A 24,285-nucleotide genomic window follows, 5' to 3' on the forward strand; every position below is an offset into this window, starting at 1 on the left:
GGGAATAGAGGGAGTGTGTCCTCTGCGTGTCCAATGCCCTATGTCATCTGGCGAGGGTATCCTTTGGAGCTGAGAAACGGAAGCTCAAATGAACCTAAGCGGCTAAGACGCTCAGTGTGTGTGTTTTGGGGGTGTGGGGTGTGTGGGGGGGTACTCTTTGGTCCAGAGCCGAGGTCTCTGCACGTCCAGTCCAGTTCCCCACGCCAGCCCCGATGGGCACGGAGTCTCTTTGTCCAAGACAGACCAAGGAAGACAGAGCCAGAATAAAGTCAACAGCTTTTATTACAACTCACAGATTTCATAGAAAAAGGAATGTAGCGTCAGGTCCGGTTGTATGAAAAACGGTAAAATGCAGGTTTGTCCTGGTTGCTCTGTGGACACCCGGGGCAGGCTCTCCGCGACATCAGGCACAGCAGCTGCACTTGTCCGAGGCCCCTTTGCAGACGCAGCCCTGGGCACACTTGGCGCAGCCCACGGGGCAGCAGGAGCAGCAGCCTGGGGAGGCAAGGGCAGCGTGCAGTCGGACCACGCGTTGTCCGGAACCACCCTTCCCAGCAGCAGGCCTGGCCCCAGCCGCCCTCGGGCCCAGACCCTGAGTTTACGATGGTGTCCTCTGTCCTGAGGTCATTGCTCTCAGACACTAGGTTCAGGTTGCCCGGCCCATCTGTGCCCAGGACAGGGCACAGCGCCTTGGAGAGACAGTGAGCAGGGCCTCTGGGGACAAGAGAAAGCCAGCCCCCAGCACCACCAGTGATGTGAGCCAAGTCCTCAGGATCAAAGTGGAGGCAAAGCCCGCACAGAGCAGCTCCCGCTCGGGATAGGGGAGCTCTGGGCTGCTTCGACAGGAAGGGGCTGCACCGGGTCCGAGAAGCCACGCACGGCCGCTGGTTCCGGTCCCTAAAGTGCTTCAGTCCCTGAGAGGATTCGGAAGCGTGACTCAGGAGGCAGGAGGACTAGTTCTAGTGACAGGTCTGAGGTTGTTTGTCGGTGACCCGTCTGGGCCTCAGTCTCCCTGTTCTCTAGTGCGCGCCTGGGTCTCGGTCGTGCCGAAGGTGATTCCAGCTCTGACTGTGAATCCCTTCCTGGCGAGGGGGGTGCCGGGAAGTCTGGTCACTGTCCTGCTCCTGCCTGCCTGCTGAGCTCTGGGCTCCCTCCTCGCACTCAGCCCAGACCCCGCCTTCCCAGAGAAGGCCCCGCACACTCACTCTTCTTGCAGGAGGCGCATCTGCAGGCTTTGCAGGTGCAGGAGCCAGCGCAGCCGCAGGAGCCGCCTGCCGGGAAGGGAAAGGAGGCCAGCAGTGAGCAGGGACGGGGATGCAGGAGCCACAGCAGACGGTCAGCAATGCCTCCCTGAGCCCTCCTCCTCTGTCAGGACCCAGCCCTGGGAGCTCGTGTCCACTCGGGCGGATAGAGAAGCCCCAGCTCCTCTCTTCTGGTCCAAGGAGAGTAGGTCCCCTCCTGATGGGACTCCACAGGGAAGGTCCCGGGCTCCAGACGCAGCCCAGGCCGACTGGGGCCGGGGGCCGGGGCCCATGGCCTGAACCCCAAAGAGGCAGCGTCCCCTCCTCCCATCAAATCGTGGCAGGTCCGAGGCCTCCTCCAAACGCTGGCTCCCGGTCTAGCAATCCCCTGACCTGCCGGGTGACCTCAAGAAGGACAGCCTGGAGCCTCCGTGCCCTCAGTGTCAACGGAGAGGCAAAGGGAGACGGACGTGCCCTCAGGAGCCTGGCTACCGAGAAAGCCCTGGACCCGTGACAGGAGTCCTCCTGAGCTCAAAACTCAAAGCCCTCCCTTCTCGTCCTGTGCCCGGGAAGGGGGCATCCTAAGGCTCAAAGGCAGGGCTCCCTTACCAGTGGGGCAGGAGCACTTGGGGTCCATCTGGAGGAGGAGTGAGGCCCGAGGTCCAAAGCAAGGGGCGAAGCCGCTTCACGGGTCCGGTGGGGGCCGTGTGGGAGCGAGGAGCCCGGGGGCTGAGTTATAGGCCGAGGAGGCGGCCCGGGCGCAGAGGCCCCGCCCCCGCCTTGCACCCGCCCCGCGGCTCCGCGCCCGCGCCGCCCGCGCCGCCCGTGCCGCCCGCAGCGCCCTGGGCCGGGCTGTGAGCAACAGGCGGGGCCGAGCGCACGATTCCACGTCGGTGCCGGCTGGAGCGGAGGAACCGGGTGCCGTGCGGTAAGCCGTGTCCCAGCCCCCCGGCCGCCCCTTCCCAATGTGCCCGACGGGAGCAGCCGCCGTGTTGGCGGGTTGTGCAGGAATCCGGCTCCCGCGTCCTCCGGTCTTCCCCGCCCCAGGCCCCGCGCCGCCGGCCTCCGGGTCGCCGTTTCCTGCAGCCCGAGAACAGCCCCCGCCTCCCGCTCGTGTCCCTGGCTTGGCTGGAGCCGGGGAGCGGTGTCAGAGAGCGCAGGCGGATGTGACCCTCACCACCGTTTGGCCGACCCCATGTGTCCCCGGGCGTTGCCAGCCCCGGTCCCCACCACGGTCCTTTGGAAGCGTTTTTCCGGTACCGCCTCCTGTAACCGCAGCGCGGTGAACGTGGCCTTCAGCCGCGAGGCGTCTCTTGTGTTTTCCTTTCCTGGAGGGATCCTGGCTCATTTGTCCGGGGGCTTCTTTGCCTGAACTTTCCAGGGGCGCTCCTCACTGTAGCCGGTCCACCCCCACGCCAGGGTGGAGGTTCCCTAATCATGGGATGCTTCCCCAGGGACGGCATCATTGTAGGTGATAGGCACACCTGGCGGTAAATAACAAAGCGAGACAAGTGGATAGAGTTCCCTTTGAGTAGTCCTGACAGTTACTCACCGTGGAGTCCATGCCAAGCCTTGTTAGTCACTTCTGCTCTTTGAGTTGTCACACCAACCGGGAAGGGAGACAGCAGTCCGGAGCCCGGTTCCCAAAGTCCGAAGTCCCTACAGTACCGGGAGGCTACTGAGGCAGGCACACAGGGCTGGGGAGTGGTGCCCTGCTTCTGTGTTTTTGTCGCTTCGCAGCTGAAAGAGGGAGTCAGTGAGCAAGGTCCCCTTTGGCCCAGAGCCGTGTCCTCGGCCCGTCTCTGCCATGTCCAGCTCCATCCTGGGGGCGACCAAGGTGACACCGGAGGAATGTATTTATGATTTCGTGGCTACCTTCTGACTCTCTCCTTCAGTAGCGTTCGAGAGGTTTCTTCTGGTATAACGTATTTCAGAAAATCACTGAAAAGAAAATGGTAAGGAAATCCTGATGCAGGTGACAGCAGAAGTGGCAGGACCCTTCTGTGTCTGTGAGGAGGACACCGACTGTGCTCCTCACGGCCTTCTATCTGTAGTGTCGACGGCTCTTTGCGTGAAGGCAGGATAACCCTCTCGGGGGTACTGGTCCCACGCTCACAGGGTCGATGGGGACGGCCCAGAGCCCAGAGCTAAACACACCGTCCTCGCTTGCGTGTCTGGAAGGAGAACAGTGTCTCCTAGGCTGATGATAACAAATAAATCAATAGATAAATAAATGAATGGGTGATGTGATCGATTGCTCACTGAGTGCCCAGTATATTCTGACCTTCTTTGCATGTATTCAGTTCTTTAATCCCGAGAGCCAGACACTGTTATTTTCCCTTTAGAGCAGAGCAGACGGAGCCACAGAGAGGTTATGTCCCATGGCTGTAAGTGGCACAGATGGGACGGGCCCTCCTGCAGGCTGACTGCAGCCCCGCGCCCAACCGGACACCATGTCATCCCACGAAGGGTGAGAACACTGAACACCTGGCACAGAGGCAGCAGTGGGAGAGCCCTGAGCCGGCAGCCAGAACCCTCCGCACAGCTCTGTGACCTCTCTGGGCTTCGGCCTCCCACCTCTGCAGCCAGGAGCACAGCTGGACTGTCTCCGAAGACCCTGCAGCCCTGAAAAAGGAGAGGCCGGATTCAGCCTCCAGTGATGTCATAACCGGCACCGTGTGGCCGGGAGGTGAGACAGCTGCAGTGTAGGTTTAGTCCTCTGAGTATAGGCTGTGTGCCCTTGGGTAGGTTGCTTAACCTCTCTGGAATTGGCACCATCACTCCAGACCATGCAGGTTCACCGAGTCTGTCCAAACGCTGTGGCGGTGACTCGTTCCACGGGGCTTGTTGGAGGACATCCCCACGCCCTCTGGCACTGGATAAGCAAGGTTCCTATCCATCTCTGCCCTCGCCATGAGCTTGCTTGCAAACCAGGGAGCCTTTCTCCAGGAGCTTGTCGGGAGCTCAAGGATTCTCTGTGCACAGATGTCAGTGTGGAGAGAGCGATCGTACGGGACACCGTGGGGGAAGCCCGAGCTGGGAGCCAGGCCACTATCTCGCTTATTCCCCCTCATTGAAATTATTCTTTTGTATCGAAAGGAGGAAATGAAATCTCAGAGAGTATCAGTGACTTGCCAGGTCAGGAAGTGGCACGGTGGCTGTGAACCTGAGTGCCTGACGCCGACGCCCACGCACGCAGCACGGGCCGGCTCCCGAAATGCCCTGTGCACTCGGGGCACCTGTGGCCCATCTTGGTCCTGACTTCTGAGCCACGTGTCTCCTCTTTCTCTCGGAGTGCCCATCCAATAGGAGTTCCCTCCCCAGACCGCCAGGGGGCCCAACAGCTGAAATACACTCCCTGTTCCCTCAGCACACACTTGTTGCTAATAAACCCCACCAGGCCCCCCCCCCCCCCCGCCACGCACTGCAGCACCACCATCACTCTGCAGAGGAACACGTGAAGTCCTTCTTCTGAAACCAGGTCTCAGGGAAACAGCCGGGAAATTCCCACCAAATCCAAATCACTTTCTTTCGGGGTGTCAGGTAGCCACGGGCTGGTTTTTGAGGGAAGGGAAGATGTCAGCCTGACCTAGGGAGGTACTTGCGAAGATTCAGAGCCAAGCCCCCGCAGGGAGCTGTCACGGGTGGCGAGTGTCCTGTCCGTAGCCCTGGGCAAGCCAAGACTGATGTTCCCTGTGGGGAGGCAGGGGGCAGAGCTGCTCCAGGCGTGTGTGGTCCACACAGTGGGGCATCTGTGAAGTGTTCCCAGGACTCGGGCACACTTTCAACGTACGTGCAGCATATGAGAGCGTCCAGTTTTCAGAATTGCTCCTCCACGTGTGAAGGTGGTTTTACGTGTTGAAGGGAAAACTGGGTGTCACATATCGTGTCCTTTGACGTGTTTTCTTAGCGATCCGTTTTACTGACCAGGGTGAAAACTGTGGCAGAAAATACAAAGAGGTCTTTCCAGGGTGTTTTAGACGCAAGCCCCGTGCAGAAGTCACACGAGAGGGGTGTGGGATTCCATCCCCTCTGGGTACTTTTCTAGGCTCTCATCACCGAGCGCTGAGTTTGGCAGGGGCCCCCAGAGAAGGAAAATGAGAAATGGGCAACTTTCTCTGCAATCCATACTCCTAAGGGGAATAGAGGGAGTGTGTCCTCTGCGTGTCCAATGCCCTATGTCATCTGGCGAGGGTATCCTTTGGAGCTGAGAAACGGAAGCTCAAATGAACCTAAGCGGCTAAGACGCTCAGTGTGTGTGTTTTGGGGGTGTGGGGTGTGTGGGGGGGTACTCTTTGGTCCAGAGCCGAGGTCTCTGCACGTCCAGTCCAGTTCCCCACGCCAGCCCCGATGGGCACGGAGTCTCTTTGTCCAAGACAGACCAAGGAAGACAGAGCCAGAATAAAGTCAACAGCTTTTATTACAACTCACAGATTTCATAGAAAAAGGAATGTAGCGTCAGGTCCGGTTGTATGAAAAACGGTAAAATGCAGGTTTGTCCTGGTTGCTCTGTGGACACCCGGGGCAGGCTCTCCGCGACATCAGGCACAGCAGCTGCACTTGTCCGAGGCCCCTTTGCAGACGCAGCCCTGGGCACACTTGGCGCAGCCCACGGGGCAGCAGGAGCAGCAGCCTGGGGAGGCAAGGGCAGCGTGCAGTCGGACCACGCGTTGTCCGGAACCACCCTTCCCAGCAGCAGGCCTGGCCCCAGCCGCCCTCGGGCCCAGACCCTGAGTTTACGATGGTGTCCTCTGTCCTGAGGTCATTGCTCTCAGACACTAGGTTCAGGTTGCCCGGCCCATCTGTGCCCAGGACAGGGCACAGCGCCTTGGAGAGACAGTGAGCAGGGCCTCTGGGGACAAGAGAAAGCCAGCCCCCAGCACCACCAGTGATGTGAGCCAAGTCCTCAGGATCAAAGTGGAGGCAAAGCCCGCACAGAGCAGCTCCCGCTCGGGATAGGGGAGCTCTGGGCTGCTTCGACAGGAAGGGGCTGCACCGGGTCCGAGAAGCCACGCACGGCCGCTGGTTCCGGTCCCTAAAGTGCTTCAGTCCCTGAGAGGATTCGGAAGCGTGACTCAGGAGGCAGGAGGACTAGTTCTAGTGACAGGTCTGAGGTTGTTTGTCGGTGACCCGTCTGGGCCTCAGTCTCCCTGTTCTCTAGTGCGCGCCTGGGTCTCGGTCGTGCCGAAGGTGATTCCAGCTCTGACTGTGAATCCCTTCCTGGCGAGGGGGGTGCCGGGAAGTCTGGTCACTGTCCTGCTCCTGCCTGCCTGCTGAGCTCTGGGCTCCCTCCTCGCACTCAGCCCAGACCCCGCCTTCCCAGAGAAGGCCCCGCACACTCACTCTTCTTGCAGGAGGCGCATCTGCAGGCTTTGCAGGTGCAGGAGCCAGCGCAGCCGCAGGAGCCGCCTGCCGGGAAGGGAAAGGAGGCCAGCAGTGAGCAGGGACGGGGATGCAGGAGCCACAGCAGACGGTCAGCAATGCCTCCCTGAGCCCTCCTCCTCTGTCAGGACCCAGCCCTGGGAGCTCGTGTCCACTCGGGCGGATAGAGAAGCCCCAGCTCCTCTCTTCTGGTCCAAGGAGAGTAGGTCCCCTCCTGATGGGACTCCACAGGGAAGGTCCCGGGCTCCAGACGCAGCCCAGGCCGACTGGGGCCGGGGGCCGGGGCCCATGGCCTGAACCCCAAAGAGGCAGCGTCCCCTCCGCCCCTCAAATCGTGGCAGGTCCGAGGCCTCCTCCAAACGCTGGCTCCCGGTCTAGCAATCCCCTGACCTGCCGGGTGACCTCAAGAAGGACAGCCTGGAGCCTCCGTGCCCTCAGTGTCAACGGAGAGGCAAAGGGAGACGGACGTGCCCTCAGGAGCCTGGCTACCGAGAAAGCCCTGGACCCGTGACAGGAGTCCTCCTGAGCTCAAAACTCAAAGCCCTCCCTTCTCGTCCTGTGCCCGGGAAGGGGGCATCCTAAGGCTCAAAGGCAGGGCTCCCTTACCAGTGGGGCAGGAGCACTTGGGGTCCATCTGGAGGAGGAGTGAGGCCCGAGGTCCAAAGCAAGGGGCGAAGCCGCTTCACGGGTCCGGTGGGGGCCGTGTGGGAGCGAGGAGCCCGGGGGCTGAGTTATAGGCCGAGGAGGCGGCCCGGGCGCAGAGGCCCCGCCCCCGCCTTGCACCCGCCCCGCGGCTCCGCGCCCGCGCCGCCCGCGCCGCCCGTGCCGCCCGCAGCGCCCTGGGCCGGGCTGTGAGCAACAGGCGGGGCCGAGCGCACGATTCCACGTCGGTGCCGGCTGGAGCGGAGGAACCGGGTGCCGTGCGGTAAGCCGTGTCCCAGCCCCCCGGCCGCCCCTTCCCAATGTGCCCGACGGGAGCAGCCGCCGTGTTGGCGGGTTGTGCAGGAATCCGGCTCCCGCGTCCTCCGGTCTTCCCCGCCCCAGGCCCCGCGCCGCCGGCCTCCTGCAGCCCGAGAACAGCCCCCGCCTCCCGCTCGTGTCCCTGGCTTGGCTGGAGCCGGGGAGCGGTGTCAGAGAGCGCAGGCGGATGTGACCCTCACCACCGTTTGGCCGACCCCATGTGTCCCCGGGCGTTGCCAGCCCCGGTCCCCACCACGGTCCTTTGGAAGCGTTTTTCCGGTACCGCCTCCTGTAACCGCAGCGCGGTGAACGTGGCCTTCAGCCGCGAGGCGTCTCTTGTGTTTTCCTTTCCTGGAGGGATCCTGGCTCATTTGTCCGGGGGCTTCTTTGCCTGAACTTTCCAGGGGCGCTCCTCACTGTAGCCGGTCCACCCCCACGCCAGGGTGGAGGTTCCCTAATCATGGGATGCTTCCCCAGGGACGGCATCATTGTAGGTGATAGGCACACCTGGCGGTAAATAACAAAGCGAGACAAGTGGATAGAGTTCCCTTTGAGTAGTCCTGACAGTTACTCACCGTGGAGTCCATGCCAAGCCTTGTTAGTCACTTCTGCTCTTTGAGTTGTCACACCAACCGGGAAGGGAGACAGCAGTCCGGAGCCCGGTTCCCAAAGTCCGAAGTCCCTACAGTACCGGGAGGCTACTGAGGCAGGCACACAGGGCTGGGGAGTGGTGCCCTGCTTCTGTGTTTTTGTCGCTTCGCAGCTGAAAGAGGGAGTCAGTGAGCAAGGTCCCCTTTGGCCCAGAGCCGTGTCCTCGGCCCGTCTCTGCCATGTCCAGCTCCATCCTGGGGGCGACCAAGGTGACACCGGAGGAATGTATTTATGATTTCGTGGCTACCTTCTGACTCTCTCCTTCAGTAGCGTTCGAGAGGTTTCTTCTGGTATAACGTATTTCAGAAAATCACTGAAAAGAAAATGGTAAGGAAATCCTGATGCAGGTGACAGCAGAAGTGGCAGGACCCTTCTGTGTCTGTGAGGAGGACACCGACTGTGCTCCTCACGGCCTTCTATCTGTAGTGTCGACGGCTCTTTGCGTGAAGGCAGGATAACCCTCTCGGGGGTACTGGTCCCACGCTCACAGGGTCGATGGGGACGGCCCAGAGCCCAGAGCTAAACACACCGTCCTCGCTTGCGTGTCTGGAAGGAGAACAGTGTCTCCTAGGCTGATGATAACAAATAAATCAATAGATAAATAAATGAATGGGTGATGTGATCGATTGCTCACTGAGTGCCCAGTATATTCTGACCTTCTTTGCATGTATTCAGTTCTTTAATCCCGAGAGCCAGACACTGTTATTTTCCCTTTAGAGCAGAGCAGACGGAGCCACAGAGAGGTTATGTCCCATGGCTGTACGTGGCACAGACGGGACTGGCCCTCCTGCAGGCTGACTGCAGCCCCGCGCCCAACCGGACACCGTGTCATCCCACGAAGGGTGAGAACACTGAACACCTGGCACAGAGGCAGCAGTGGGAGAGCCCTGAGCCGGCAGCCAGAACCCTCCGCACAGCTCTGTGACCTCTCTGGGCTTCGGCCTCCCACCTCTGCAGCCAGGAGCACAGCTGGACTGTCTCCGAAGACCCTGCAGCCCTGAAAAAGGAGAGGCCGGATTCAGCCTCCAGTGATGTCATAACCGGCACCGTGTGGCCGGGAGGTGAGACAGCTGCAGTGTAGGTTTAGTCCTCTGAGTATAGGCTGTGTGCCCTTGGGTAGGTTGCTTAACCTCTCTGGAATTGGCACCATCACTCCAGACCATGCAGGTTCACCGAGTCTGTCCAAACGCTGTGGCGGTGACTCGTTCCACGGGGCTTGTTGGAGGACATCCCCACGCCCTCTGGCACTGGATAAGCAAGGTTCCTATCCATCTCTGCCCTCGCCATGAGCTTGCTTGCAAACCAGGGAGCCTTTCTCCAGGAGCTTGTCGGGAGCTCAAGGATTCTCTGTGCACAGATGTCAGTGTGGAGAGAGCGATCGTACGGGACACCGTGGGGGAAGCCCGAGCTGGGAGCCAGGCCACTATCTCGCTTATTCCCCCTCATTGAAATTATTCTTTTGTATCGAAAGGAGGAAATGAAATCTCAGAGAGTATCAGTGACTTGCCAGGTCAGGAAGTGGCACGGTGGCTGTGAACCTGAGTGCCTGACGCCGACGCCCACGCACGCAGCACGGGCCGGCTCCCGAAATGCCCTGTGCACTCGGGGCACCTGTGGCCCATCTTGGTCCTGACTTCTGAGCCACGTGTCTCCTCTTTCTCTCGGAGTGCCCATCCAATAGGAGTTCCCTCCCCAGACCGCCAGGGGGCCCAACAGCTGAAATACACTCCCTGTTCCCTCAGCACACACTTGTTGCTAATAAACCCCACCAGGCCCCCCCCCCCCCCCGCCACGCACTGCAGCACCACCATCACTCTGCAGAGGAACACGTGAAGTCCTTCTTCTGAAACCAGGTCTCAGGGAAACAGCCGGGAAATTCCCACCAAATCCAAATCACTTTCTTTCGGGGTGTCAGGTAGCCACGGGCTGGTTTTTGAGGGAAGGGAAGATGTCAGCCTGACCTAGGGAGGTACTTGCGAAGATTCAGAGCCAAGCCCCCGCAGGGAGCTGTCACGGGTGGCGAGTGTCCTGTCCGTAGCCCTGGGCAAGCCAAGACTGATGTTCCCTGTGGGGAGGCAGGGGGCAGAGCTGCTCCAGGCGTGTGTGGTCCACACAGTGGGGCATCTGTGAAGTGTTCCCAGGACTCGGGCACACTTTCAACGTACGTGCAGCATATGAGAGCGTCCAGTTTTCAGAATTGCTCCTCCACGTGTGAAGGTGGTTTTACGTGTTGAAGGGAAAACTGGGTGTCACATATCGTGTCCTTTGACGTGTTTTCTTAGCGATCCGTTTTACTGACCAGGGTGAAAACTGTGGCAGAAAATACAAAGAGGTCTTTCCAGGGTGTTTTAGACGCAAGCCCCGTGCAGAAGTCACACGAGAGGGGTGTGGGATTCCATCCCCTCTGGGTACTTTTCTAGGCTCTCATCACCGAGCGCTGAGTTTGGCAGGGGCCCCCAGAGAAGGAAAATGAGAAATGGGCAACTTTCTCTGCAATCCATACTCCTAAGGGGAATAGAGGGAGTGTGTCCTCTGCGTGTCCAATGCCCTATGTCATCTGGCGAGGGTATCCTTTGGAGCTGAGAAACGGAAGCTCAAATGAACCTAAGCGGCTAAGACGCTCAGTGTGTGTGTTTTGGGGGTGTGGGGTGTGTGGGGGGGTACTCTTTGGTCCAGAGCCGAGGTCTCTGCACGTCCAGTCCAGTTCCCCACGCCAGCCCCGATGGGCACGGAGTCTCTTTGTCCAAGACAGACCAAGGAAGACAGAGCCAGAATAAAGTCAACAGCTTTTATTACAACTCACAGATTTCATAGAAAAAGGAATGTAGCGTCAGGTCCGGTTGTATGAAAAACGGTAAAATGCAGGTTTGTCCTGGTTGCTCTGTGGACACCCGGGGCAGGCTCTCCGCGACATCAGGCACAGCAGCTGCACTTGTCCGAGGCCCCTTTGCAGACGCAGCCCTGGGCACACTTGGCGCAGCCCACGGGGCAGCAGGAGCAGCAGCCTGGGGAGGCAAGGGCAGCGTGCAGTCGGACCACGCGTTGTCCGGAACCACCCTTCCCAGCAGCAGGCCTGGCCCCAGCCGCCCTCGGGCCCAGACCCTGAGTTTACGATGGTGTCCTCTGTCCTGAGGTCATTGCTCTCAGACACTAGGTTCAGGTTGCCCGGCCCATCTGTGCCCAGGACAGGGCACAGCGCCTTGGAGAGACAGTGAGCAGGGCCTCTGGGGACAAGAGAAAGCCAGCCCCCAGCACCACCAGTGATGTGAGCCAAGTCCTCAGGATCAAAGTGGAGGCAAAGCCCGCACAGAGCAGCTCCCGCTCGGGATAGGGGAGCTCTGGGCTGCTTCGACAGGAAGGGGCTGCACCGGGTCCGAGAAGCCACGCACGGCCGCTGGTTCCGGTCCCTAAAGTGCTTCAGTCCCTGAGAGGATTCGGAAGCGTGACTCAGGAGGCAGGAGGACTAGTTCTAGTGACAGGTCTGAGGTTGTTTGTCGGTGACCCGTCTGGGCCTCAGTCTCCCTGTTCTCTAGTGCGCGCCTGGGTCTCGGTCGTGCCGAAGGTGATTCCAGCTCTGACTGTGAATCCCTTCCTGGCGAGGGGGGTGCCGGGAAGTCTGGTCACTGTCCTGCTCCTGCCTGCCTGCTGAGCTCTGGGCTCCCTCCTCGCACTCAGCCCAGACCCCGCCTTCCCAGAGAAGGCCCCGCACACTCACTCTTCTTGCAGGAGGCGCATCTGCAGGCTTTGCAGGTGCAGGAGCCAGCGCAGCCGCAGGAGCCGCCTGCCGGGAAGGGAAAGGAGGCCAGCAGTGAGCAGGGACGGGGATGCAGGAGCCACAGCAGACGGTCAGCAATGCCTCCCTGAGCCCTCCTCCTCTGTCAGGACCCAGCCCTGGGAGCTCGTGTCCACTCGGGCGGATAGAGAAGCCCCAGCTCCTCTCTTCTGGTCCAAGGAGAGTAGGTCCCCTCCTGATGGGACTCCACAGGGAAGGTCCCGGGCTCCAGACGCAGCCCAGGCCGACTGGGGCCGGGGGCCGGGGCCCATGGCCCGAACCCCAAAGAGGCAGCGTCCCCTCCGCCCCTCAAATCGTGGCAGGTCCGAGGCCTCCTCCAAACGCTGGCTCCCGGTCTAGCAATCCCCTGACCTGCCGGGTGACCTCAAGAAGGACAGCCTGGAGCCTCCGTGCCCTCAGTGTCAACGGAGAGGCAAAGGGAGACGGACGTGCCCTCAGGAGCCTGGCTACCGAGAAAGCCCTGGACCCGTGACAGGAGTCCTCCTGAGCTCAAAACTCAAAGCCCTCCCTTCTCGTCCTGTGCCCGGGAAGGGGGCATCCTAAGGCTCAAAGGCAGGGCTCCCTTACCAGTGGGGCAGGAGCACTTGGGGTCCATCTGGAGGAGGAGTGAGGCCCGAGGTCCAAAGCAAGGGGCGAAGCCGCTTCACGGGTCCGGTGGGGGCCGTGTGGGAGCGAGGAGCCCGGGGGCTGAGTTATAGGCCGAGGAGGCGGCCCGGGCGCAGAGGCCCCGCCCCCGCCTTGCACCCGCCCCGCGGCTCCGCGCCCGCGCCGCCCGCGCCGCCCGTGCCGCCCGCAGCGCCCTGGGCCGGGCTGTGAGCAACAGGCGGGGCCGAGCGCACGATTCCACGTCGGTGCCGGCTGGAGCGGAGGAACCGGGTGCCGTGCGGTAAGCCGTGTCCCAGCCCCCCGGCCGCCCCTTCCCAATTTGCCCGACGGGAGCAGCCGCCGTGTTGGCGGGTTGTGCAGGAATCCGGCTCCCGCGTCCTCCGGTCTTCCCCGCCCCAGGCCCCGCGCCGCCGGCCTCCGGGTCGCCGTTTCCTGCAGCCCGAGAACAGCCCCCGCCTCCCGCTCTTGTCCCTGGCTTGGCTGGAGCCGGGGAGCGGTGTCAGAGAGCGCAGGCGGATGTGACCCTCACCACCGTTTGGCCGACCCCATGTGTCCCCGGGCGTTGCCAGCCCCGGTCCCCACCACGGTCCTTTGGAAGCGTTTTTCCGGTACCGCCTCCTGTAACCGCAGCGCGGTGAACGTGGCCTTCAGCCGCGAGGCGTCTCTTGTGTTTTCCTTTCCTGGAGGGATCCTGGCTCATTTGTCCGGGGGCTTCTTTGCCTGAACTTTCCAGGGGCGCTCCTCACTGTAGCCGGTCCACCCCCACGCCAGGGTGGAGGTTCCCTAATCATGGGATGCTTCCCCAGGGACGGCATCATTGTAGGTGATAGGCACACCTGGCGGTAAATAACAAAGCGAGACAAGTGGATAGAGTTCCCTTTGAGTAGTCCTGACAGTTACTCACCGTGGAGTCCATGCCAAGCCTTGTTAGTCACTTCTGCTCTTTGAGTTGTCACACCAACCGGGAAGGGAGACAGCAGTCCGGAGCCCGGTTCCCAAAGTCCGAAGTCCCTACAGTACCGGGAGGCTACTGAGGCAGGCACACAGGGCTGGGGAGTGGTGCCCTGCTTCTGTGTTTTTGTCGCTTCGCAGCTGAAAGAGGGAGTCAGTGAGCAAGGTCCCCTTTGGCCCAGAGCCGTGTCCTCGGCCCGTCTCTGCCATGTCCAGCTCCATCCTGGGGGCGACCAAGGTGACACCGGAGGAATGTATTTATGATTTCGTGGCTACCTTCTGACTCTCTCCTTCAGTAGCGTTCGAGAGGTTTCTTCTGGTATAACGTATTTCAGAAAATCACTGAAAAGAAAATGGTAAGGAAATCCTGATGCAGGTGACAGCAGAAGTGGCAGGACCCTTCTGTGTCTGTGAGGAGGACACCGACTGTGCTCCTCACGGCCTTCTATCTGTAGTGTCGACGGCTCTTTGCGTGAAGGCAGGATAACCCTCTCGGGGGAACCGGTCCCACGCTCACAGGGTCGATGGGGACGGCCCAGAGCCCAGAGCTAAACACACCGTCCTCGCTTGCGTGTCTGGAAGGAGAACAGTGTCTCCTAGGCTGATGATAACAAATAAATCAATAGATAAATAAATGAATGGGTGATGTGATCGATTGCTCACTGAGTGCCCAGTATATTCTGACCTTCTTTGCATGTATTCAGTTCTTTAATCCCGAGAGCCAGACACTGTTATTTTCCCTTTAGAGCAGAGCAGACGGAGCCACAGAGAGGTTATGTCCCATGGCTGTACGTGGCACAGACGGGACTGGCCCTCCTGCAGGCTGACTGCAGCCCCACGCCCAACCGGACACCGTGTCTTCCCACGAAGGGTGAGAACACTGAACACCTGGCACAGAGGCAGCAGTGGGAGAGCCCTGAGCCGGCAGCCAGAACCCTCCGCACAGCTCTGTGACCTCTCTGGGCTTCGGCCTCCCACCTCTGCAGCCAGGAGCACAGCTGGACTGTCTCCGAAGACCCTGCAGCCCTGAAAAAGGAGAGGCCGGATTCAGCCTCCAGTGATGTCATAACCGGCACCGTGTGGCCGGGAGGTGAGACAGCTGCAGTGTAGGTTTAGTCCTCTGAGTATAGGCTGTGTGCCCTTGGGTAGGTTGCTTAACCTCTCTGGAATTGGCACCATCACTCCAGACCATGCAGGTTCACCGAGTCTGTCCAAACGCTGTGGCGGTGACTCGTTCCACGGGGCTTGTTGGAGGACATCCCCACGCCCTCTGGCACTGGATAAGCAAGGTTCCTATCCATCTCTGCCCTCGCCATGAGCTTGCTTGCAAACCAGGGAGCCTTTCTCCAGGAGCTTGTCGGGAGCTCAAGGATTCTCTGTGCACAGATGTCAGTGTGGAGAGAGCGATCGTACGGGACACCGTGGGGGAAGCCCGAGCTGGGAGCCAGGCCACTATCTCGCTTATTCCCCCTCATTGAAATTATTCTTTTGTATCGAAAGGAGGAAATGAAATCTCAGAGAGTATCAGTGACTTGCCAGGTCAGGAAGTGGCACGGTGGCTGTGAACCTGAGTGCCTGACGCCGACGCCCACGCACGCAGCACGGGCCGGCTCCCGAAATGCCCTGTGCACTCGGGGCACCTGTGGCCCATCTTGGTCCTGACTTCTGAGCCACGTGTCTCCTCTTTCTCTCGGAGTGCCCATCCAATAGGAGTTCCCTCCCCAGACCGCCAGGGGGCCCAACAGCTGAAATACACTCCCTGTTCCCTCAGCACACACTTGTTGCTAATAAACCCCACCAGGCCCCCCCCCCCCCCCGCCACGCACTTCAGCACCACCATCACTCTGCAGAGGAACACGTGAAGTCCTTCTTCTGAAACCAGGTCTCAGGGAAACAGCCGGGAAATTCCCACCAAATCCAAATCACTTTCTTTCGGGGTGTCAGGTAGCCACGGGCTGGTTTTTGAGGGAAGGGAAGATGTCAGCCTGACCTAGGGAGGTACTTGCGAAGATTCAGAGCCAAGCCCCCGCAGGGAGCTGTCACGGGTGGCGAGTGTCCTGTCCGTAGCCCTGGGCAAGCCAAGACTGATGTTCCCTGTGGGGAGGCAGGGGGCAGAGCTGCTCCAGGCGTGTGTGGTCCACACAGTGGGGCATCTGTGAAGTGTTCCCAGGACTCGGGCACACTTTCAACGTACGTGCAGCATATGAGAGCGTCCAGTTTTCAGAATTGCTCCTCCACGTGTGAAGGTGGTTTTACGTGTTGAAGGGAAAACTGGGTGTCACATATCGTGTCCTTTGACGTGTTTTCTTAGCGATCCGTTTTACTGACCAGGGTGAAAACTGTGGCAGAAAATACAAAGAGGTCTTTCCAGGGTGTTTTAGACGCAAGCCCCGTGCAGAAGTCACACGAGAGGGGTGTGGGATTCCATCCCCTCTGGGTACTTTTCTAGGCTCTCATCACCGAGCGCTGAGTTTGGCAGGGGCCCCCAGAGAAGGAAAATGAGAAATGGGCAACTTTCTCTGCAATCCATACTCCTAAGGGGAATAGAGGGAGTGTGTCCTCTGCGTGTCCAATGCCCTATGTCATCTGGCGAGGGTATCCTTTGGAGCTGAGAAACGGAAGCTCAAATGAACCTAAGCGGCTAAGACGCTCAGTGTGTGTGTTTTGGGGGTGTGGGGTGTGTGGGGGGGTACTCTTTGGTCCAGAGCCGAGGTCTCTGCACGTCCAGTCCAGTTCCCCACGCCAGCCCCGATGGGCACGGAGTCTCTTTGTCCAAGACAGACCAAGGAAGACAGAGCCAGAATAAAGTCAACAGCTTTTATTACAACTCACAGATTTCATAGAAAAAGGAATGTAGCGTCAGGTCCGGTTGTATGAAAAACGGTAAAATGCAGGTTTGTCCTGGTTGCTCTGTGGACACCCGGGGCAGGCTCTCCGCGACATCAGGCACAGCAGCTGCACTTGTCCGAGGCCCCTTTGCAGACGCAGCCCTGGGCACACTTGGCGCAGCCCACGGGGCAGCAGGAGCAGCAGCCTGGGGAGGCAAGGGCAGCGTGCAGTCGGACCACGCGTTGTCCGGAACCACCCTTCCCAGCAGCAGGCCTGGCCCCAGCCGCCCTCGGGCCCAGACCCTGAGTTTACGATGGTGTCCTCTGTCCTGAGGTCATTGCTCTCAGACACTAGGTTCAGGTTGCCCGGCCCATCTGTGCCCAGGACAGGGCACAGCGCCTTGGAGAGACAGTGAGCAGGGCCTCTGGGGACAAGAGAAAGCCAGCCCCCAGCACCACCAGTGATGTGAGCCAAGTCCTCAGGATCAAAGTGGAGGCAAAGCCCGCACAGAGCAGCTCCCGCTCGGGATAGGGGAGCTCTGGGCTGCTTCGACAGGAAGGGGCTGCACCGGGTCCGAGAAGCCACGCACGGCCGCTGGTTCCGGTCCCTAAAGTGCTTCAGTCCCTGAGAGGATTCGGAAGCGTGACTCAGGAGGCAGGAGGACTAGTTCTAGTGACAGGTCTGAGGTTGTTTGTCGGTGACCCGTCTGGGCCTCAGTCTCCCTGTTCTCTAGTGCGCGCCTGGGTCTCGGTCGTGCCGAAGGTGATTCCAGCTCTGACTGTGAATCCCTTCCTGGCGAGGGGGGTGCCGGGAAGTCTGGTCACTGTCCTGCTCCTGCCTGCCTGCTGAGCTCTGGGCTCCCTCCTCGCACTCAGCCCAGACCCCGCCTTCCCAGAGAAGGCCCCGCACACTCACTCTTCTTGCAGGAGGCGCATCTGCAGGCTTTGCAGGTGCAGGAGCCAGCGCAGCCGCAGGAGCCGCCTGCCGGGAAGGGAAAGGAGGCCAGCAGTGAGCAGGGACGGGGATGCAGGAGCCACAGCAGACGGTCAGCAATGCCTCCCTGAGCCCTCCTCCTCTGTCAGGACCCAGCCCTGGGAGCTCGTGTCCACTCGGGCGGATAGAGAAGCCCCAGCTCCTCTCTTCTGGTCCAAGGAGAGTAGGTCCCCTCCTGATGGGACTCCACAGGGAAGGTCCCGGGCTCCAGACGCAGCCCAGGCCGACTGGGGCCGGGGGCCGGGGCCCATGGCCTGAACCCCAAAGAGGCAGCGTCCCCTCTGCCCATCAAATCGTGGCAGGTCCGAGGCCTCCTCCAAACGCTGGCTCCCGGTCTAGCAATCCCCTGACCTGCCGGGTGACCTCAAGAAGGACAGCCTGGAGCCTCCGTGCCCTCAGTGTCAACGGAGAGGCAAAGGGAGACGGACGTGCCCTCAGGAGCCTGGCTACCGAGAAAGCCCTGGACCCGTGACAGGAGTCCTCCTGAGCTCAAAACTCAAAGCCCTCCCTTCTCGTCCTGTGCCCGGGAAGGGGGCATCCTAAGGCTCAAAGGCAGGGCTCCCTTACCAGTGGGGCAGGAGCACTTGGGGTCCATCTGGAGGAGGAGTGAGGCCCGAGGTCCAAAGCAAGGGGCGAAGCCGCTTCACGGGTCCGGTGGGGGCCGTGTGGGAGCGAGGAGCCCGGGGGCTGAGTTATAGGCCGAGGAGGCGGCCCGGGCGCAGAGGCCCCGCCCCCGCCTTGCACCCGCCCCGCGGCTCCGCGCCCGCGCCGCCCGCGCCGCCCGCGCCGCCCGTGCCGCCCGCAGCGCCCTGGGCCGGGCTGTGAGCAACAGGCGGGGCCGAGCGCACGATTCCACGTCGGTGCCGGCTGGAGCGGAGGAACCGGGTGCCGTGCGGTAAGCCGTGTCCCAGCCCCCCGGCCGCCCCTTCCCAATGTGCCCGACGGGAGCAGCCGCCGTGTTGGCGGGTTGTGCAGGAATCCGGCTCCCGCGTCCTCCGGTCTTCCCCGCCCCAGGCCCCGCGCCGCCGGCCTCCGGGTCGCCGTTTCCTGCAGCCCGAGAACAGCCCCCGCCTCCCGCTCGTGTCCCTGGCTTGGCTGGAGCCGGGGAGCGGTGTCAGAGAGCGCAGGCGGATGTGACCCTCACCACCGTTTGGCCGACCCCATGTGTCCCCGGGCGTTGCCAGCCCCGGTCCCCACCACGGTCCTTTGGAAGCGTTTTTCCGGTACCGCCTCCTGTAACCGCAGCGCGGTGAACGTGGCCTTCAGCCGCGAGGCGTCTCTTGTGTTTTCCTTTCCTGGAGGGATCCTGGCTCATTTGTCCGGGGGCTTCTTTGCCTGAACTTTCCAGGGGCGCTCCTCACTGTAGCCGGTCCACCCCCACGCCAGGGTGGAGGTTCCCTAATCATGGGATGCTTCCCCAGGGACGGCATCATTGTAGGTGATAGGCACACCTGGCGGTAAATAACAAAGCGAGACAAGTGGATAGAGTTCCCTTTGAGTAGTCCTGACAGTTACTCACCGTGGAGTCCATGCCAAGCCTTGTTAGTCACTTCTGCTCTTTGAGTTGTCACACCAACCGGGAAGGGAGACAGCAGTCCGGAGCCCGGTTCCCAAAGTCCGAAGTCCCTACAGTACCGGGAGGCTACTGAGGCAGGCACACAGGGCTGGGGAGTGGTGCCCTGCTTCTGTGTTTTTGTCGCTTCGCAGCTGAAAGAGGGAGTCAGTGAGCAAGGTCCCCTTTGGCCCAGAGCCGTGTCCTCGGCCCGTCTCTGCCATGTCCAGCTCCATCCTGGGGGCGACCAAGGTGACACCGGAGGAATGTATTTATGATTTCGTGGCTACCTTCTGACTCTCTCCTTCAGTAGCGTTCGAGAGGTTTCTTCTGGTATAACGTATTTCAGAAAATCACTGAAAAGAAAATGGTAAGGAAATCCTGATGCAGGTGACAGCAGAAGTGGCAGGACCCTTCTGTGTCTGTGAGGAGGACACCGACTGTGCTCCTCACGGCCTTCTATCTGTAGTGTCGACGGCTCTTTGCGTGAAGGCAGGATAACCCTCTCGGGGGTACTGGTCCCACGCTCACAGGGTCGATGGGGACGGCCCAGAGCCCAGAGCTAAACACACCGTCCTCGCTTGCGTGTCTGGAAGGAGAACAGTGTCTCCTAGGCTGATGATAACAAATAAATCAATAGATAAATAAATGAATGGGTGATGTGATCGATTGCTCACTGAGTGCCCAGTATATTCTGACCTTCTTTGCATGTATTCAGTTCTTTAATCCCGAGAGCCAGACACTGTTATTTTCCCTTTAGAGCAGAGCAGACGGAGCCACAGAGAGGTTATGTCCCATGGCTGTAAGTGGCACAGATGGGACGGGCCCTCCTGCAGGCTGACTGCAGCCCCGCGCCCAACCGGACACCGTGTCATCCCACGAAGGGTGAGAACACTGAACACCTGGCACAGAGGCAGCAGTGGGAGAGCCCTGAGCCGGCAGCCAGAACCCTCCGCACAGCTCTGTGACCTCTCTGGGCTTCGGCCTCCCACCTCTGCAGCCAGGAGCACAGCTGGACTGTCTCCGAAGACCCTGCAGCCCTGAAAAAGGAGAGGCCGGATTCAGCCTCCAGTGATGTCATAACCGGCACCGTGTGGCCGGGAGGTGAGACAGCTGCAGTGTAGGTTTAGTCCTCTGAGTATAGGCTGTGTGCCCTTGGGTAGGTTGCTTAACCTCTCTGGAATTGGCACCATCACTCCAGACCATGCAGGTTCACCGAGTCTGTCCAAACGCTGTGGCGGTGACTCGTTCCACGGGGCTTGTTGGAGGACATCCCCACGCCCTCTGGCACTGGATAAGCAAGGTTCCTATCCATCTCTGCCCTCGCCATGAGCTTGCTTGCAAACCAGGGAGCCTTTCTCCAGGAGCTTGTCGGGAGCTCAAGGATTCTCTGTGCACAGATGTCAGTGTGGAGAGAGCGATCGTACGGGACACCGTGGGGGAAGCCCGAGCTGGGAGCCAGGCCACTATCTCGCTTATTCCCCCTCATTGAAATTATTCTTTTGTATCGAAAGGAGGAAATGAAATCTCAGAGAGTATCAGTGACTTGCCAGGTCAGGAAGTGGCACGGTGGCTGTGAACCTGAGTGCCTGACGCCGACGCCCACGCACGCAGCACGGGCCGGCTCCCGAAATGCCCTGTGCACTCGGGGCACCTGTGGCCCATCTTGGTCCTGACTTCTGAGCCACGTGTCTCCTCTTTCTCTCGGAGTGCCCATCCAATAGGAGTTCCCTCCCCAGACCGCCAGGGGGCCCAACAGCTGAAATACACTCCCTGTTCCCTCAGCACACACTTGTTGCTAATAAACCCCACCAGGCCCCCCCCCCCCCCCGCCACGCACTGCAGCACCACCATCACTCTGCAGAGGAACACGTGAAGTCCTTCTTCTGAAACCAGGTCTCAGGGAAACAGCCGGGAAATTCCCACCAAATCCAAATCACTTTCTTTCGGGGTGTCAGGTAGCCACGGGCTGGTTTTTGAGGGAAGGGAAGATGTCAGCCTGACCTAGGGAGGTACTTGCGAAGATTCAGAGCCAAGCCCCCGCAGGGAGCTGTCACGGGTGGCGAGTGTCCTGTCCGTAGCCCTGGGCAAGCCAAGACTGATGTTCCCTGTGGGGAGGCAGGGGGCAGAGCTGCTCCAGGCGTGTGTGGTCCACACAGTGGGGCATCTGTGAAGTGTTCCCAGGACTCGGGCACACTTTCAACGTACGTGCAGCATATGAGAGCGTCCAGTTTTCAGAATTGCTCCTCCACGTGTGAAGGTGGTTTTACGTGTTGAAGGGAAAACTGGGTGTCACATATCGTGTCCTTTGACGTGTTTTCTTAGCGATCCGTTTTACTGACCAGGGTGAAAACTGTGGCAGAAAATACAAAGAGGTCTTTCCAGGGTGTTTTAGACGCAAGCCCCGTGCAGAAGTCACACGAGAGGGGTGTGGGATTCCATCCCCTCTGGGTACTTTTCTAGGCTCTCATCACCGAGCGCTGAGTTTGGCAGGGGCCCCCAGAGAAGGAAAATGAGAAATGGGCAACTTTCTCTGCAATCCATACTCCTAAGGGGAATAGAGGGAGTGTGTCCTCTGCGTGTCCAATGCCCTATGTCATCTGGCGAGGGTATCCTTTGGAGCTGAGAAACGGAAGCTCAAATGAACCTAAGCGGCTAAGACGCTCAGTGTGTGTGTTTTGGGGGTGTGGGGTGTGTGGGGGGGTACTCTTTGGTCCAGAGCCGAGGTCTCTGCACGTCCAGTCCAGTTCCCCACGCCAGCCCCGATGGGCACGGAGTCTCTTTGTCCAAGACAGACCAAGGAAGACAGAGCCAGAATAAAGTCAACAGCTTTTATTACAACTCACAGATTTCATAGAAAAAGGAATGTAGCGTCAGGTCCGGTTGTATGAAAAACGGTAAAATGCAGGTTTGTCCTGGTTGCTCTGTGGACACCCGGGGCAGGCTCTCCGCGACATCAGGCACAGCAGCTGCACTTGTCCGAGGCCCCTTTGCAGACGCAGCCCTGGGCACACTTGGCGCAGCCCACGGGGCAGCAGGAGCAGCAGCCTGGGGAGGCAAGGGCAGCGTGCAGTCGGACCACGCGTTGTCCGGAACCACCCTTCCCAGCAGCAGGCCTGGCCCCAGCCGCCCTCGGGCCCAGACCCTGAGTTTACGATGGTGTCCTCTGTCCTGAGGTCATTGCTCTCAGACACTAGGTTCAGGTTGCCCGGCCCATCTGTGCCCAGGACAGGGCACAGCGCCTTGGAGAGACAGTGAGCAGGGCCTCTGGGGACAAGAGAAAGCCAGCCCCCAGCACCACCAGTGATGTGAGCCAAGTCCTCAGGATCAAAGTGGAGGCAAAGCCCGCACAGAGCAGCTCCCGCTCGGGATAGGGGAGCTCTGGGCTGCTTCGACAGGAAGGGGCTGCACCGGGTCCGAGAAGCCACGCACGGCCGCTGGTTCCGGTCCCTAAAGTGCTTCAGTCCCTGAGAGGATTCGGAAGCGTGACTCAGGAGGCAGGAGGACTAGTTCTAGTGACAGGTCTGAGGTTGTTTGTCGGTGACCCGTCTGGGCCTCAGTCTCCCTGTTCTCTAGTGCGCGCCTGGGTCTCGGTCGTGCCGAAGGTGATTCCAGCTCTGACTGTGAATCCCTTCCTGGCGAGGGGGGTGCCGGGAAGTCTGGTCACTGTCCTGCTCCTGCCTGCCTGCTGAGCTCTGGGCTCCCTCCTCGCACTCAGCCCAGACCCCGCCTTCCCAGAGAAGGCCCCGCACACTCACTCTTCTTGCAGGAGGCGCATCTGCAGGCTTTGCAGGTGCAGGAGCCAGCGCAGCCGCAGGAGCCGCCTGCCGGGAAGGGAAAGGAGGCCAGCAGTGAGCAGGGACGGGGATGCAGGAGCCACAGCAGACGGTCAGCAATGCCTCCCTGAGCCCTCCTCCTCTGTCAGGACCCAGCCCTGGGAGCTCGTGTCCACTCGGGCGGATAGAGAAGCCCCAGCTCCTCTCTTCTGGTCCAAGGAGAGTAGGTCCCCTCCTGATGGGACTCCACAGGGAAGGTCCCGGGCTCCAGACGCAGCCCAGGCCGACTGGGGCCGGGGGCCGGGGCCCATGGCCTGAACCCCAAAGAGGCAGCGTCCCCTCCTCCCATCAAATCGTGGCAGGTCCGAGGCCTCCTCCAAACGCTGGCTCCCGGTCTAGCAATCCCCTGACCTGCCGGGTGACCTCAAGAAGGACAGCCTGGAGCCTCCGTGCCCTCAGTGTCAACGGAGAGGCAAAGGGAGACGGACGTGCCCTCAGGAGCCTGGCTACCGAGAAAGCCCTGGACCCGTGACAGGAGTCCTCCTGAGCTCAAAACTCAAAGCCCTCCCTTCTCGTCCTGTGCCCGGGAAGGGGGCATCCTAAGGCTCAAAGGCAGGGCTCCCTTACCAGTGGGGCAGGAGCACTTGGGGTCCATCTGGAGGAGGAGTGAGGCCCGAGGTCCAAAGCAAGGGGCGAAGCCGCTTCACGGGTCCGGTGGGGGCCGTGTGGGAGCGAGGAGCCCGGGGGCTGAGTTATAGGCCGAGGAGGCGGCCCGGGCGCAGAGGCCCCGCCCCCGCCTTGCACCCGCCCCGCGGCTCCGCGCCCGCGCCGCCCGCGCCGCCCGTGCCGCCCGCAGCGCCCTGGGCCGGGCTGTGAGCAACAGGCGGGGCCGAGCGCACGATTCCACGTCGGTGCCGGCTGGAGCGGAGGAACCGGGTGCCGTGCGGTAAGCCGTGTCCCAGCCCCCCGGCCGCCCCTTCCCAATGTGCCCGACGGGAGCAGCCGCCGTGTTGGCGGGTTGTGCAGGAATCCGGCTCCCGCGTCCTCCGGTCTTCCCCGCCCCAGGCCCCGCGCCGCCGGCCTCCGGGTCGCCGTTTCCTGCAGCCCGAGAACAGCCCCCGCCTCCCGCTCGTGTCCCTGGCTTGGCTGGAGCCGGGGAGCGGTGTCAGAGAGCGCAGGCGGATGTGACCCTCACCACCGTTTGGCCGACCCCATGTGTCCCCGGGCGTTGCCAGCCCCGGTCCCCACCACGGTCCTTTGGAAGCGTTTTTCCGGTACCGCCTCCTGTAACCGCAGCGCGGTGAACGTGGCCTTCAGCCGCGAGGCGTCTCTTGTGTTTTCCTTTCCTGGAGGGATCCTGGCTCATTTGTCCGGGGGCTTCTTTGCCTGAACTTTCCAGGGGCGCTCCTCACTGTAGCCGGTCCACCCCCACGCCAGGGTGGAGGTTCCCTAATCATGGGATGCTTCCCCAGGGACGGCATCATTGTAGGTGATAGGCACACCTGGCGGTAAATAACAAAGCGAGACAAGTGGATAGAGTTCCCTTTGAGT

At 60.8% G+C, this 24,285-nt stretch overlaps 5 protein-coding genes across 5 annotated transcripts; all 5 read right to left on the bottom strand.

The window, feature by feature from the left end:
• Positions 1-253: 253 nt before the first annotated feature.
• On the bottom strand, positions 254-1,961 carry LOC309979001 (metallothionein-1E-like). Its single transcript, XM_082865822.1, has 3 exons — positions 1,851-1,961; positions 1,206-1,271; positions 254-495 (listed from the first exon to the last, which is right to left on the bottom strand). Exons 1-3 carry the CDS (start codon positions 1,876-1,878, stop codon positions 404-406), a joined length of 186 nt encoding a protein of 61 aa, XP_082721948.1. The 5' UTR covers positions 1,879-1,961; the 3' UTR covers positions 254-403.
• A 3,671-nt stretch (positions 1,962-5,632) lies between these two features.
• Positions 5,633-7,340, bottom strand: LOC309978994 (metallothionein-1E-like). The gene is made up of 3 exons (XM_082865816.1): positions 7,230-7,340; positions 6,585-6,650; positions 5,633-5,874 (listed from the first exon to the last, which is right to left on the bottom strand). The coding sequence occupies exons 1-3, from the start codon at positions 7,255-7,257 to the stop codon at positions 5,783-5,785; spliced, it is 186 nt and encodes a 61-aa protein (XP_082721942.1). The 5' UTR covers positions 7,258-7,340; the 3' UTR covers positions 5,633-5,782.
• Positions 7,341-10,997: 3,657 nt separating this feature from the next.
• Positions 10,998-12,705, bottom strand: LOC309978982 (metallothionein-1E-like). Its single transcript, XM_082865805.1, has 3 exons — positions 12,595-12,705; positions 11,950-12,015; positions 10,998-11,239 (listed from the first exon to the last, which is right to left on the bottom strand). Exons 1-3 carry the CDS (start codon positions 12,620-12,622, stop codon positions 11,148-11,150), a joined length of 186 nt encoding a protein of 61 aa, XP_082721931.1. The 5' UTR covers positions 12,623-12,705; the 3' UTR covers positions 10,998-11,147.
• Positions 12,706-16,376: 3,671 nt separating this feature from the next.
• On the bottom strand, positions 16,377-18,084 carry LOC309978993 (metallothionein-1E-like). The gene is made up of 3 exons (XM_082865815.1): positions 17,974-18,084; positions 17,329-17,394; positions 16,377-16,618 (listed from the first exon to the last, which is right to left on the bottom strand). The coding sequence occupies exons 1-3, from the start codon at positions 17,999-18,001 to the stop codon at positions 16,527-16,529; spliced, it is 186 nt and encodes a 61-aa protein (XP_082721941.1). The 5' UTR covers positions 18,002-18,084; the 3' UTR covers positions 16,377-16,526.
• A 3,680-nt stretch (positions 18,085-21,764) lies between these two features.
• LOC309978998 (metallothionein-1E-like) lies at positions 21,765-23,472 on the bottom strand. Its single transcript, XM_082865819.1, has 3 exons — positions 23,362-23,472; positions 22,717-22,782; positions 21,765-22,006 (listed from the first exon to the last, which is right to left on the bottom strand). Exons 1-3 carry the CDS (start codon positions 23,387-23,389, stop codon positions 21,915-21,917), a joined length of 186 nt encoding a protein of 61 aa, XP_082721945.1. The 5' UTR covers positions 23,390-23,472; the 3' UTR covers positions 21,765-21,914.
• Between the last annotated feature and the right edge of the window lie 813 nt (positions 23,473-24,285).

Source organism: Leucopleurus acutus, assembly GCF_964270905.1.
Source record: "Leucopleurus acutus genome assembly, contig: HAP1_SCAFFOLD_629, whole genome shotgun sequence".
NCBI lineage: Eukaryota > Metazoa > Chordata > Mammalia > Artiodactyla > Delphinidae > Leucopleurus > Leucopleurus acutus.

What these genes read in the sequence shown, in the direction of transcription:
- LOC309979001 (XM_082865822.1), bottom strand. Translation starts at nt 1,878, where the DNA reads ATGGACCCCAAGTGCTCCTGCCCCACTG. An exon ending in CAAGTGCTCCTGCCCCACTG is followed by an intron (nt 1,272 to 1,850) that starts GTAAGGGAGCCC and finishes CCTTCCCGGCAG; the next exon opens with GCGGCTCCTGCGGCTGCGCT. An exon ending in ATGCGCCTCCTGCAAGAAGA is followed by an intron (nt 496 to 1,205) that starts GTGAGTGTGCGG and finishes TTGCCTCCCCAG; the next exon opens with GCTGCTGCTCCTGCTGCCCC.
- LOC309978994 (XM_082865816.1), bottom strand. Translation starts at nt 7,257, where the DNA reads ATGGACCCCAAGTGCTCCTGCCCCACTG. An exon ending in CAAGTGCTCCTGCCCCACTG is followed by an intron (nt 6,651 to 7,229) that starts GTAAGGGAGCCC and finishes CCTTCCCGGCAG; the next exon opens with GCGGCTCCTGCGGCTGCGCT. An exon ending in ATGCGCCTCCTGCAAGAAGA is followed by an intron (nt 5,875 to 6,584) that starts GTGAGTGTGCGG and finishes TTGCCTCCCCAG; the next exon opens with GCTGCTGCTCCTGCTGCCCC.
- LOC309978982 (XM_082865805.1), bottom strand. Translation starts at nt 12,622, where the DNA reads ATGGACCCCAAGTGCTCCTGCCCCACTG. An exon ending in CAAGTGCTCCTGCCCCACTG is followed by an intron (nt 12,016 to 12,594) that starts GTAAGGGAGCCC and finishes CCTTCCCGGCAG; the next exon opens with GCGGCTCCTGCGGCTGCGCT. An exon ending in ATGCGCCTCCTGCAAGAAGA is followed by an intron (nt 11,240 to 11,949) that starts GTGAGTGTGCGG and finishes TTGCCTCCCCAG; the next exon opens with GCTGCTGCTCCTGCTGCCCC.
- LOC309978993 (XM_082865815.1), bottom strand. Translation starts at nt 18,001, where the DNA reads ATGGACCCCAAGTGCTCCTGCCCCACTG. An exon ending in CAAGTGCTCCTGCCCCACTG is followed by an intron (nt 17,395 to 17,973) that starts GTAAGGGAGCCC and finishes CCTTCCCGGCAG; the next exon opens with GCGGCTCCTGCGGCTGCGCT. An exon ending in ATGCGCCTCCTGCAAGAAGA is followed by an intron (nt 16,619 to 17,328) that starts GTGAGTGTGCGG and finishes TTGCCTCCCCAG; the next exon opens with GCTGCTGCTCCTGCTGCCCC.
- LOC309978998 (XM_082865819.1), bottom strand. Translation starts at nt 23,389, where the DNA reads ATGGACCCCAAGTGCTCCTGCCCCACTG. An exon ending in CAAGTGCTCCTGCCCCACTG is followed by an intron (nt 22,783 to 23,361) that starts GTAAGGGAGCCC and finishes CCTTCCCGGCAG; the next exon opens with GCGGCTCCTGCGGCTGCGCT. An exon ending in ATGCGCCTCCTGCAAGAAGA is followed by an intron (nt 22,007 to 22,716) that starts GTGAGTGTGCGG and finishes TTGCCTCCCCAG; the next exon opens with GCTGCTGCTCCTGCTGCCCC.